The sequence below is a fragment of the Mchenga conophoros genome, linkage group LG17 (assembly GCF_057382185.1).
Source record: "Mchenga conophoros isolate Kocher_MC1m ecotype Shallow Benthic linkage group LG17, M_conophoros_male_GT1.1, whole genome shotgun sequence".
Taxonomy (NCBI): Eukaryota; Metazoa; Chordata; class Actinopteri; order Cichliformes; family Cichlidae; genus Mchenga; species Mchenga conophoros.
The window spans coordinates 15,512,996-15,526,127 of record NC_140542.1 but is presented as its reverse complement, the minus strand read 5'-3'; the positions used below and the strand labels follow the sequence as shown (position 1 = coordinate 15,526,127).

At 40.6% G+C, this 13,132-nt stretch overlaps 1 protein-coding gene across 10 annotated transcripts in view; it reads left to right on the top strand.

Annotated features, from left to right (window-relative positions):
* The window catches only part of mast2 (microtubule associated serine/threonine kinase 2), a 143,870-nt gene that overhangs the window by 72,409 nt on the left and 58,329 nt on the right, over window positions 1-13,132 (top strand). For 6 of the 10 annotated variants that reach the window (XM_085252927.1, XM_085252926.1, XM_085252928.1 and 3 more), the window contains one exon: window positions 434-465. In XM_085252927.1, coding sequence (XP_085109053.1) covers window positions 434-465 — 32 coding nt within the window. Of the gene's footprint in view, window positions 1-433; window positions 466-4,567; window positions 5,364-10,877; window positions 11,017-13,132 lie in introns of those variants that run through there. The other 4 variants (XM_085252933.1, XM_085252931.1, XM_085252930.1 and 1 more) reach the window with 3 other exon arrangements.

Below are 13,132 nucleotides of genomic sequence, written 5' to 3'. Positions count from 1 at the left end.
TTTTGCATTGGGCGTGGCATCCACAGCACAAGATAGTGATGCTGAATTTGCAATAGTTCTTGCTGCTTTCTTCACTGTCATTCAACAAAAGTCAGACGTTGTCTCAGCATGTGGGAAAGAAGGCAAATGATAAAAATGTGCCAAAAAGACAGCAATGAAATGAAGTGAAATTGTTAATCAGAACATTTGGTTGAGCAGTAAAGTCTCAATCCCTTACGCAGGTGTCATATTGGTCGCACTGAACCACAATGACCGGGGGTCTCATGTTGAAGCTGCCTGTATAAATTATGTCACAGTGACACTTTTTGGTCAAAAAGATCCAACTGATATTTCGTCATGTCTAAAGAGATGTAGTGCTTTTGACATACAATGACAAATGGAAAATGCTACAAGTATTGACACCGTGTCTTTCTTTCTGCCTTTTTTTTTTCAGAAGGAACTGAGCCTTCCCAGAAGAGGCAGCTTGTAAGTACCCATCATTCTCTTTGCCTTTTGTCTATTTCCAGCCTTATATGGAAATGGTTGGAACGTTTTTATGGTGCAAAGCAATCAACTTTATACACACCTCTGACTGTACGGGTCCTTTAAATTTCTTTGGAAAACAATGTCTTTCATCCTAAATTTCATCTTTAGTGGTCATTAGTATTGAGCAGAGCTTCAAGTGAAGGGATAAAGAGCTATTATTTAGAGGCCACTAAGTTTGTTTGTGTGCTTAGGCCTATTTATATCTTTTTGTGCGTGTGTGCGTGGCAAAGTTCTAATGTAATGTCATGCTGATAAGTCCTACCAAAAGTCAGAGATGCATTGGGGAAAATGCCATTCTAGTGCAGTCATCATAACAGTTCAGATGATTGCACTAGAATGGCATTTAAGCACTTGTTTAATATTTTGAGAGAAATTATTAAAGGCGTTTGCACTTTAGTCACATTCCCTTGACAGTGTTTTGAGGTCTCTCTGTATTTATCTTGATGTTGAGGTAATGTGGAGTTTGCGAGCCTTTGCAAAACCTTCAGCATGGAGTTACTCTGTGGTAGATCAGCTGGTCAGTGTAATCACTTCAGTCATTCTTCCTCATACTGGTACTATGTTCTTCTTGTAACATGTCCAAAGCAGTTTTTCTTTCATTCATTTCTCTCCCTCTTTATTTAACAAACATACCTCTGCTGATTATAGCTCAGAAGGAATTTTAAATTACTTCTGGGCTATAATCACACATGACCTGTGTCATTTAATTAATTAGTCTTGTCTCTCTGTTCACTGAAAAAACCTTTTTCTGAATTTTATAGGTTTTCTGAGTCTTTCTTGGCCATATTTGTGCCGATGTGGGTTCACAGTAGAACAAATCACTGCCAGAATGTGCTCAGTCATCCTAAAGCTGTTCTGCAGTCCTGCAGAGGGTTTCTTGTTTCTTCCTGGAAAGTGTAAGAGAAGAACCTTCTCTCAAAACGATTACTTTTTCTTGCAGGTCTCAACAGAAATGATGGAGGTTAAGTTAACTTCCATGTCCATTAGGAAATGAGGAATCAAATGCTTCGCAACCTTCCTCTTGCCTTCCTCAAGAACTTGATATCTTAAAAAATGTCTTGAGGGAATGTTTTCCCTAGCAGCACTAGTGTTGGGTAATATTATATATTCTTGCCTACTGTCATTAAAAAGTAATCTATGAAGCTTTAGTTAAACTAGAATAAAATTAGGACGATGATCTCCATATGACCAGGAAAACACTGGTTGGAAAATGATTGCACAGAATTTTTGGGCTTTCTAGAACAGATTAGAAGTAGCTGCTTGTCTGCTCCATGAAACGACAAAACACACAAATCAGAGCTATTAAGGTTTGTTAGAGTAGTTTACAGTGCATCTAACACCAGAAAGCATGTCTCATTTTGTCTTATAAAAAGAGGCATACTTGGGGAAATGAGGTACAGTACTAGTGGCATCTATTTTTTTTTAATAATTGTATATTATAAATTTGCTGTAGCACAGTAGTTTGATCCCTGCTTTGCGTACCAAAGAATCAGTGTATTTATCAGAGTGTGAAGCAGAAGATGCTTGTATGAATGTGTGTGATTAGATGAATGAGGCATGTTGTATAAAGTGCTTGTAATGTTCAGGTACAGTAAAAAGGCTCCGTGTGAGAACCGGCCCTCTTTAGAAACAGCCCAGTCTGTGGCAGATAGTCACACCTGACGTGTGGTGCAGTGTGGTATGGGGAAGTCTGTCGCTGGCTTTGGTACAGCACTACACATCTGATGAACAGATTTGTAACAGACAGCAGTAGATTTGAGATTTATCACAGTTTATCACGGCAGCACTATCGCAAACAGATTGCACATGCCAGCTTGACCCAGATTGATCAGAAACTGCCTTATTGCCATTTGTTCCCAGTTTATTTGGCATATCTATGCACCGAAGTCAGCTGGAAAATGGCAAGTGGTCTCAGAGCTGGCCCCCATCTTTGAGCTTCCATTTCAAAGGCAGAGAAATTGCAAGTTGATTTCACAGGATCACTAAAATATTTGCATCATTGTCTGCTATGATAGCTGAAGCCCTATATTAGAATCAGCTTTATTGGCCAATCACATTAATACACAAGGTGTTGACTCTGTTTGATGTGACTCTCAATGAACATTGATATTCATTACTTCTTTGTTTGGTTAAAGTAAACACCATTTAGCTAAGATTGGATGGTTTCTGTGTTACTTGCAAATCAAAAGATTTCCCACAATCATCTTCACAATTCGCATTATCTTCCAGGATAAACCCTCGTCTCACATGAACAACTTCCATTAATGAGCAACGTGGGAACTACTGATGTATATTTCATCTTTTCCAGGCATTTGAGGCCTGTGAGGCTGCAATTCCAAGTATGATGAGAAAATCATATGAAATGAAATGCATTTTTAGGAATATTTTAAGGAATATTTAGCATCAGCAGTACTGAGAAAGGCTGCTAAAATCGTGACCAAACCCAGAGCATAAGATGTAAACGTGTATTTCTTTAGATCTTTTTTCCTCCTGGCTCTGGTGGTGTATAAAATTGTGCCCAATGTTTGAACTCTTTTCTGATCCCAGCCCACCAAAATTGTGGTAAATTTCAACAAACAAACACTCAAAGTATAAAAATGGTTGCTGTAGCAACAACCCCAAAACAACTTTTCCCCCTCCCATTGTTCCTTTCGAATCTTTGACTCTACAGAGCTGATCATTGGTTCCGTGAATATTAGGCTGTTTTTCATTTCCGTCTCTTTGTCCCAGCGTTGTTAAAAAATCCAAAAGAAGCCCATGAGTTTAATTTAAACTCAGATGGTTGTTCTAACTTCTTCCTCAGAGCCCACCATGTTTGTTTAATGAGCAATCTCAACTCTGCTTACCTCACTAGAAACTCAGCAGCACCATCTACTGGCCTGAATAAGCAGTTGATTTTACTTTATTATTCTGGTACTAAAAAATTCTAATTGAATTACAATTTGGCTTCACCCCTCCATGTTAAACTTGCTGTGTTCAAACGTCAGTAACAAGATGGGATAAGGTCAGTTACACACACGCAAGATGACATTTAGAAAAAGTGTTCTTTGTTTGGGGGCTTGCAAAGGAGCTCAGTGGGGGAATCATGTGACACTCATGCTCACTTTTATTTTGTGAGAATCCTCAGTGACCTTAATTTTAACTTCCACTAATAAATTCTGACCCCACCAGACCCCTTAATCTAACTTTTCCAAGTCCAGAGGCAAACACAAAGACCCAGTATAGTTTCTAATGGCATTCTCGTGTCCTGCTGCAGCTTCTATATTAGCTCAGTAATCACTCCAAATGAACCGAACTGTGTGTGCATGTGTTTCACTACGCAGCCAAAGCCAGCTGTGATTGGAGTCATTGTTTATGACTTAGCGATGTGGCTTATGAGCTGCATTTAGCCCGTCGCGCTTAGCAGTGTACCAAAGCTTCTCGGAAATGAGAATAGAGACAGAAAGTGGACAGCTGTACCTCACACATGCTCTAATATAGCATCATGAAAGTGTCTCCTGTGTTGACTTTTCTCTTTTAGGTGTTAACGTACGCTCAAAACCTGACCCAAAGAAAAACACCATCTGAAGAGGAGTCGGTTAAAATTTTTTTTAGGTTGAATCCATAAAAATTGTAGGACTTTGTAGGAGTTTGGTAAATGTGACAGGAATAAAAAATAAGACTGAGTTTGAAAAGTGGTTAAGCAGTGTTTTCTGTTAAACTGTTTAATTTCTAACATATCCCAGTCATTGTCAGTTATTTTACATAATCTAACACAAGAAAAACCTCACAAAAAAAACAAAGCAAAACACAAAGACAACCCCAAAAGAAAAACCATGTGGAATAAAAGTTTAAACAGGTTAAAAAGCATTAAAACACTCTTTCAAACATTATATTTTCTCCAGATATAATGTTCTCTAGAAATTCTCCCATAATAAGCCAAGCCAAACGGCACAGAAGGAGACGTCAGGCTTTACTCCACTCTTTATCTTCCCACCTCCCTGTTTGACCCCTCCCTCGAGCCTTCTGTTCACCCGTCCCTCTGTAGGCTGTTTGTCGAGGACTCAGTCAGTTCTCTTGGACGGTCTGATCCCAAACAGGCTGAGACTTTTAAGGAACTGAAGGGAGATTAGCAGGGCCGGCTGTACCCGGGGAGGTTCTGGCAGGCACTCTGTTCCTGGGGACGTGCAGGCAGGACACTTCCTCCAAACTTTTGCTATGGCTGAGCGGTAACAGGAGCTGATAACTAAGGAGTTGGTCCTTTTTCTTTTCTGACTTGATGGGACAACACAGAACGTAATGTTCTCTCTGACTTTGGGATTACGTTTTATGCAAGAAGAGAAACAAAAGGATTTCTTTTGTGTTTTTAACAGACTTTGGATTCATCAGAGGAAGACAAAATGAGAAGGAGGAAAGGTCAATTGAGTTTGTGTAACACACACCAAATTTGTTTATCCAGCTCAGATAAATATGTGTGTTGCTTGCACGTAGCTCCACACTCTGTTTGTGTGTGTTTGTGAATTAGCAAGCCCATGCTTGCCGGTGGAAGAGCAGTCTACCCCAGATACCTCATACAGCTGAGTCTCTGTGTGGAGATAAGAGTAGGTGCTGACGTAGCACAGGCTAAGCTCATTCTTTTATACATGAAGGTGCTGTCAGCAGTCTGACCCATGGAAAACTAAACTACATGAGAGTTTCTGGTCCTTTGGAGGAGCTGCTCAGTGGTCAGTATGTATTTGACCGACAGATGAGCTGATACAGGCGGGTGGATTATTAACGATTACAGCTGATTCATTTGTCCCAGTACACAAGATGAAGAGGAGGAGGGAGCGATCAGGAGCCCCGCAACTTCGCCTCCAGTAAGAGTGTGTGTACACGGCATGTTCAAATTTGTGTGTGAAAGCGAATGAAGATTAGGTTCATATCAACACAACAAGAGCTGTATCCCATTTCCTTCTCGTTTATTTGTGCTAAACAGACAGAGGTATTCTTATATACAAGTACCACCTCAAGATCAATAATGTGAATATTGTGATTTATCTGTTTAGTCTCTATTTTAAGAGGAAAATAACAGAAAAGTGCTCATCTTAAGCTTATAGGAATAGGACAAGCTCAGGAACTGATGTTGGGCCACTTCGTACTTCATGGCACGTTCATAATCACTAATAGTGACCAAGTTCCCACAGTCCACAGTACATTTAGCACTTTAAAAAGAGTTAGCAACATTAGCAAACTGCAGGCCAACCAGACGTTTAAGAGGCTTAGCTTTGTCTTTACATTAATTTCAAATAACATCCCCAACAGATGTTTTTATTGTTTACCCACATGCTGTATTTCACAAACTGGACATCATTGGACAAAGTCTCTTCATATATTAAATATTCATATGATCCATTTAAGACAACAAAAAATTGATACCAAAGAAGAGAATTAAAAGCATTGATGATATAAAATATAAAAAATTACATATTGCTTTTGGGAATTGAAAGTTAGTGCATACATGAGTGAGATGTTGATATCAATTTAAACTTTAATATTTTCAAATAAAGACGGAAACTTTGTGTAGGTGACACATCAATGACCCACATACATTCACAGTGCTGAACACACATAGTGTACATACATAGTGTGTCAGTGAAATGGAAACCATGAGGAGCCATGAACACGAGAAGGTATCAGAGTGAGATCCCAGCAGGGAGGGAAATCCTTCACCAGCTTAACAGATTACTGTGACTCTGTGCTTGCACTCTTTCACATGTGTATACAGCCAATGTTGTTTTTTCTTACTTTCTGTGGAGGTTTGAACAAATTATTGAGGCAATGCTGGCCTTTAAGAAGATATATTGTAGCTAACTTCCAGAATAATTAAATATTAATAATAATAATATATTGCAATATTTATATATAATAATTTGCACACTGCTGTTATTTAAAATAAGAAGCACAGACAACCCCCCCCCCCCCCCCCCCCCCCCCCCCCCCCAAGCTTTCGAGGTGACTGACATGTTCGTGTTAATATAGAGAAGCAACATGCATCATCTTACACTGCATAATATTCAGTGGTATTTTTCAGCTCATCTCAATCAACTTTATGTGACACTGTCACTACAAACCTTCCAAAAACCTACTGGTCAGACTGCTCCACACTAATATTTGGGACACAGTGTTGTTTTTTCACTGCTGTGCCAGCTGGTGTGACTTAGTTTCCAGGCTAGCATTTGATGATGACTTTGTCTTTAATTCTGCTTCCAAAATTGGTGTGTTAAAAACTATAGAGGCACACCACAGATGGCCTTACAGTATGTTAGGTAAAAACTGCAGATACTAAAATGTGTGCAGCCCTTGACCTCCCAGTAGGTGGTCTCTCCCACTCTGCCCCATCCAGCAGGGGGGAGGGGACGTGGAGATCAACACCATAAGGTCATTCTGCCCTGCATAGCTGTGACAACTGACAGCTGAATTTAAACCTAAAACAGTGTGTGCTTCTTATCACTACCACTCACTGTAACCCAGTGAGTTAGACAAAACTGATTGAGTCAGACCAATTCTATCCACATTAGTGCTATGACTTAGCTCAGTCTACCAGCTGACCCGGTGCCTCCCTGGGAGTACTTACAGAGCTCTTTGAAGCTGATCCAAGACTGTGTCCAGCCATCTCTGGCTGTGAGAAGTTAGTATGTGAGGCTTTCTACCTGCTGTGAGGGGACATCTGCAGGCAGTCAAACAATATGTTGGGGACACTTAGTAGTGACTTCTGCTCGGGTGGTGTATGTTCAGGCAGTATAATTGTTATACTGTCAGCCGGTTACTGAAAAAAGTATAGTTTCTACACAACCAACAAGTTCGTGGTGTTTAGTTCAGATGAGGAACCCTCCCTAACTGAGAGGGAGCCTGTGTTCTCTTTCAGGCGTCACTCTGTATTTCTCTATGGGAAATACCATCTGGTGTGACCTGAGTGGAAGATCCACTACCAATATGTGTGTATCAGACGGACCTATCACTTCAAGGACACACAGTCTTCAACACCTCCCTTAATAACCCTTGGCCCAACACCAGGCATTATTGCTTTCTTTCCTGTGCAGATCACTAGAGCTCCTCAGTGGTCCTGAACCATTGTAATTTTTTGTTTTTGTTTCAGGATTAATTATTACTTTGTAATTACATTTTTGTTTTGTGACGATATTTTTCCGGTAAGCTGGTGTCAAATTGTTTATAACTTGAACTTTATCAAGCTAGCACATTAAGTGAGCTTGTGCTCGTGTAGCTATTTGCTTGCTAACCTGAGCATTAGTATTTATGGCTTCTACTGGTGCCAATCATGGTGGTAGCTGGTGCATTACCTTGGCCTCCAGTAACACTGTGAGGAATCTTGTTTCTGACCAGGATGTGTCCTTCAATGTGCGTATTAAACAGATATGTAGGGCTGATTTCTTCCATTTATGCAATATCTCTTAAATTAGAAATGTCCTGTCGTGATGCTGAAAAACTAGTTCATGCATTTGTTAATTCTAGGCTGGACTACTGTAATTCATTATTATTAGGATGTCCTAAAAACTCCCTGAAAAGCTTTCAGTTGATCCCAACTGATGCCGCAAGAGTACTGACAGGGACTAGAAAGAGAAAGCATGTTCACCCATACTGGCTTCTCTTTATTGTGTATCTGCCTTCCAGGGGAAAAAAATGCTGGCTCATAGGTCGACTCAGGAATTGTGGTGATTTCCAGACTCTCAGCAGGTACCAGTCAAAGAAAATCCCCGATCACTCGGGGGAAGATTGAGTGAGATGCTGTGTCCTTGAAGTGATTGGTCTGTCTTTGAAAGATGTGGTGGTAGTTTAGTGTCCATGACTGATCACACCAGAAGGTGCTTACTATAGTGAGATACCTATCTTGATTGTCAGAGAACTGGGGTTACCCAGGTAAACAAGTGCTATTAGGCCTCATTCACCACCACTGTTATCTTACCATTGAATCAGAATTATTCTACATCCATAGATGCATTCTTGTTATCTGCATGCTGTCACCCAACTATCTCACTACACAGAAACAGCTTAAGCTTTATGGAGAATGCAGTGACGGATTTGTAAAAGAAATCTTGAAAAAACAAGTTAAACAAGTAAAAAGCATGATTTAAAATTGATTAAAACAAGCAGACAAACAAACTAATTAACAAACAAACAAAACAGTATATAAAATCAGAACAGTAGAACAGTAGAGTAGTAACCAAAGAAGGTTTTGCTAAACTTTGTTTCAGTGTAGTGTAAAAATTGTCACAGTGTAGCTCCTCTGGTCCAGCTAAAGGCACAGCAGGCAGGGAGTTGATGGTGTTAAACCGCCCAGCGCACACCCACACATCGTCACACATCTCTCCTTGCGTCTTTTTCTCTTCATCTTCCTCCCCTCCCTCCTCTTTTGGCAGAATCTGGTCACCAGCTCAGTTGCGTTGCCACGGCAACAACAGCCTCCTCCAGCACCTGCTTTCCCCCTCTTCCTTTCATCCCTCTGTCATTCAGCCCGCCCTAGTCAACCTCGCCCTCTCCTCTTCGTCCTCCTCTCCCTCTCTCTGTTACTGTGATGGCCCTCTGTCAGCCCCTGTTTACCAGTGGGGAAACCCCTTCCTTTGGAGGTAAGACCCACCCTGCGTGTCATCTCATAACTGTTTGGTCTTTTGGGGTGTGTGTTGTGTTCTCCTTCTTTTTTTGTCCCCATTACTCAGTTTGCCGACCTTTTGTTGGTGTTATAGCTGACAGACCGCTGAGAGCATCCAGCAAACGGCACTAATGAGCTGTGTTCATCTGGTGACACAAGAAAGCACTTACAACACTCTTTTGCTGTTTTTAAAGAGCAACTCACTTTGTTTAGCAGCTTCCAATTGCAGGGTTGTTTGTTTGATCGTTTATAGCTTCTTAATTTTAGTTTAAATCCATCTTTTATGTTGGAAAACAAAAACACTCACACAAACACAACAACACACAATCTTCTGCATTGAATTTGACTTTATGAAATAACCAGACTTGCAAATGTGGTTGACCGCTGGAATTCAAATAAATGAAATCACCTCATCAATATTATAGTTATTGTTAGATATAGAATATTATTATACAAAAATGATAAATGGATTAGGTCTTTTATAGCGCTTTTTCACGCTACCTGACCACTCAAAGCACTTTGAACATTCATCCTTATACACCCTTTCATGCAACTACTTTTTTCTACGTAAGTGTTTTCTTATCGAACATTCTCAGATGAACGAGCAGGATAGAGAGCAGCCCAAAGATATTTGGCATGCAGACTGCAGCAGCCAGGGATCGAACCACCAACCTTCTGACTAGTAGATGACTTGCTCTACCTCCTGAGGTGCACATAACCCGAGTAAATGGAAAAAGATCATTTCTTTTTTTTTTAAGGAAAACAGTTTAGCAGTCCAAAGTGTTTTCTTTCTCCAAAGTTCTCCGATCACACACTGAGATAAAGCAAACTTACCTTGCATTTGCTGAAAAGTATTGGGCCATTTTTCTCTCTACAGTATATGCTCTGACGACAGGGTGACTATTCTCAGTCAATACTCCTAAGGTTGTTTTCCCATATCATATCTAGATTTCTTTTGCAATCAGAGGAGTTGTCTTCTGCTGGCCATTAGGAAGAATACTTGATTGGTCTTTGTTCAGACTTCTGCTCAAGTAGATCGAACCGTCAACGTAACACAGAGACTAGTTTGGGAGAAACACTCATGGTCTTGCCGGGCAATGCTAAAGGGATGAAGACCATTGAATAAACAACATGGCAGAATTGAAAAATAGATATTATATCACCCATACTCATTGGTTGGGCAGGTCATCTACTGTACCACCCAGAACGTCGGTGATTGATCTCCAGCTTTGCCTGTCCATGTATTGAAGTAACCTTGGGCAAGATACTGAACCGAAAGTTGCTCCTGATGTGTTGGAGTGTGTACCTACACAAGTGTTTAGGTATAAATCAAAGTTTTGCATGAATGTGTGTGTGATTTAATCATTTATAGCTTCATGATTTTAGTATAACTGGGTAAATGACACTTGTAGCAGAAAATGCTTTGAGTGCTTAAATTAAGTAGAAAGTGTTTCTTTTCTGCATCAGTCCTGTATTGGTTGCATTCAGATATCTGTCTGTGAGCATCTGTGACCTGATGACAAGTGTGTCTCAGCTGAAACTGAAGTCAGCTGAGCTCCACTTAGAAACACAGGGGTTAGAAGACAGAAGGGAGGAGGCAGCACTGTGCAGCGAGAAAGGATCAGAATAGGGAGAATAAGAAGAGGGAAGGCGGGAGGAGAGACACTAACAGCTCTCACACGCATTTGATGTTGCCGGTGTGGCAGGTGGAAGCCAGCGTCTGTTTGTTGACCGCGTCCTCTGCCGAGTGTCGCCGTGTCAGAGCAATGATTGCACTGCACTAGTGTTAGCATGTCTGAGTCCTTCTGGACGGTGCTCTCCAATTTCTCGCTGCCTGAGAGAAGCATGCTGCGGCGCTCCAAAAGGTACAAACACATCCTTTCTCTTTCATTTCTGGTAGCCTCCATTATCTTACCTTCATTGAGTTTTTTTCCCTCTTTCATATATGCCTTTTTTATTTTCATGCCACTGCCTATGTTTTGCTCCGTTTTCCTCTCTTTTATCGTTCCTCTTCCCTGCATGTCTTAATGCTCAGCAGGAGCAGCTCCAAAATGAAGGTCAGCTAACTGGATGTGTGTTTTGATGTATGAACAGGGTGCTTTTTGAGTATAAGTTATTGTCATTTGGTGCTGGCATCTGCAGTGTGCACGTTTGTTGTCAAATTCTTTTTTTATCCTATGCTCTCGATATGACCATATTTACAGTGACATACCTAAGTGTGATTTGACAACGAGCATCGTGTTCCTTCGTCTGTCGTTCTCTCAGTTGACCCCTCTTCTTCTTCTCTGCTCTCTCCTCTCTGTCAGTCAAAGCAGAAGTAGCTTCTCCAACAGGAACAAGAGGGAGAGACAGGGCTGTACTTATCACTTTGAAGCAGCAATTTTCTTTGCTCCCTGTAATAACAGGGGTAGCAGCTGACACACACACACACACACTCACTCACACACACACACACACACACGTGTCACCATGTCCTGTGGTGTGTTGCTCTTTTGTTACCTCCAGAGCAGTGTTTTTAAGGGAGGAATGCTTGTGAAGTGAGACTCCTGCATAGCAACAGGCTCTGTCAGTTTTTGGAGTGGATACAGTCGACAGATGACGTTAAGCTGTAATCAGGCATAACATTCATCATTTGCACTGATTGAAGGTGATCTGAAGGTTTTAAAATAAACTGTGTTCTTTTTTTGTAGCAGCGTTTATCACATTCGGATCAGAAGCATAATACATTTTACTTTTCCATCATTTACAGAAATGTCTACATACAGATTATTTTAAGCTCTCTAAGTTAGCCGTATAGTTTTAACATCATTTCAAATGCAAAATGGTTCTATTTTTGCATTATTGTTTCATTAGCCTGCGCTTAAAACAAAAGTGTGCTTCTTTTGTCAGTTTTAGACTTCAAAAGATTGTAGCTCCACTGTTCTTTGATATCATTTCCTCTTTTATACTTGCTATTTGACATTAAATTGGCACAATGGGAACTGCAGTCAGCTAAAATTGCCTGATAATGTGTAGGTCCATCTTGTGCCAGCAAAACATGGCACAGACACCAGATCCCTGGGCTGTCCTCTGCAGCTGAACCTTCAGGTCTTCTACTGGATTGACCAGTGAAGCTGTGCTGGCTGTGCAAAACTAACCTATAGGAACTGGGAATGGTGATTTAAGGTGAAAATACTATTTCATATTCTCTGAGAAATGCTGTTAGTGTCCACTGTGTATATAGTTGTTTTTAGGTTTACTATGACATGGAAAACTACAGACAACCATCTGCTAGCAAGCAAATTAATCATCTGGAGATTTTTGGTCCAGCAGTTTCTTTGCAACCAATGTCACCCAGTGACTACCAGCAACCTTCAGGAACCACCAACCACATTTTTCCCTAGCAACCGGTGCTTTGTATCCTGTTCAATATGGCAGCTCTTGGGCAAGGTTTTTTTTATTATTATATTTTTGCCTTTAGTGGATAGTGGTACAGTGGAGAGAGTGAGCGAGGGGGAAGACATACACCAAAGGGCCACAGGTTGAACTCAAACCTGGGTCGCCTGCTCACCCAGTGAGCTAAACTGCCACCTGCTCTTGGGCAATGTGCACATGACGTCAAAACCAAAATAGTGCAATAGTTAAGACCTGCCACTAAGTTAATAAATGACTGAATGAACCATTTGACTTGTGTTGTAATTTACTGACTGTTTGAATAGGAACCCCAGAAACACTGGCTGCTTTGTGTTTCATAGTTTCTTTATCTTTACAGTGTTGGTGACGGTGACAGTGATCTAGATGAGTACCTTTAATTTTTCTGATGCCACTCTAATAAAGGTGCTTTATAATATTTAGTATTTATTTATTTATTGTCATTGTCAAGAACAATGAAATTGCGTTTGGGGCTTCCATACAGCCCAAAAAAAGAAGAAAATAATAAATACCCCTTAAAACCCAAGTGTACATATTTAACCCAGTGTGACTCCAATGCAATAAGACAAT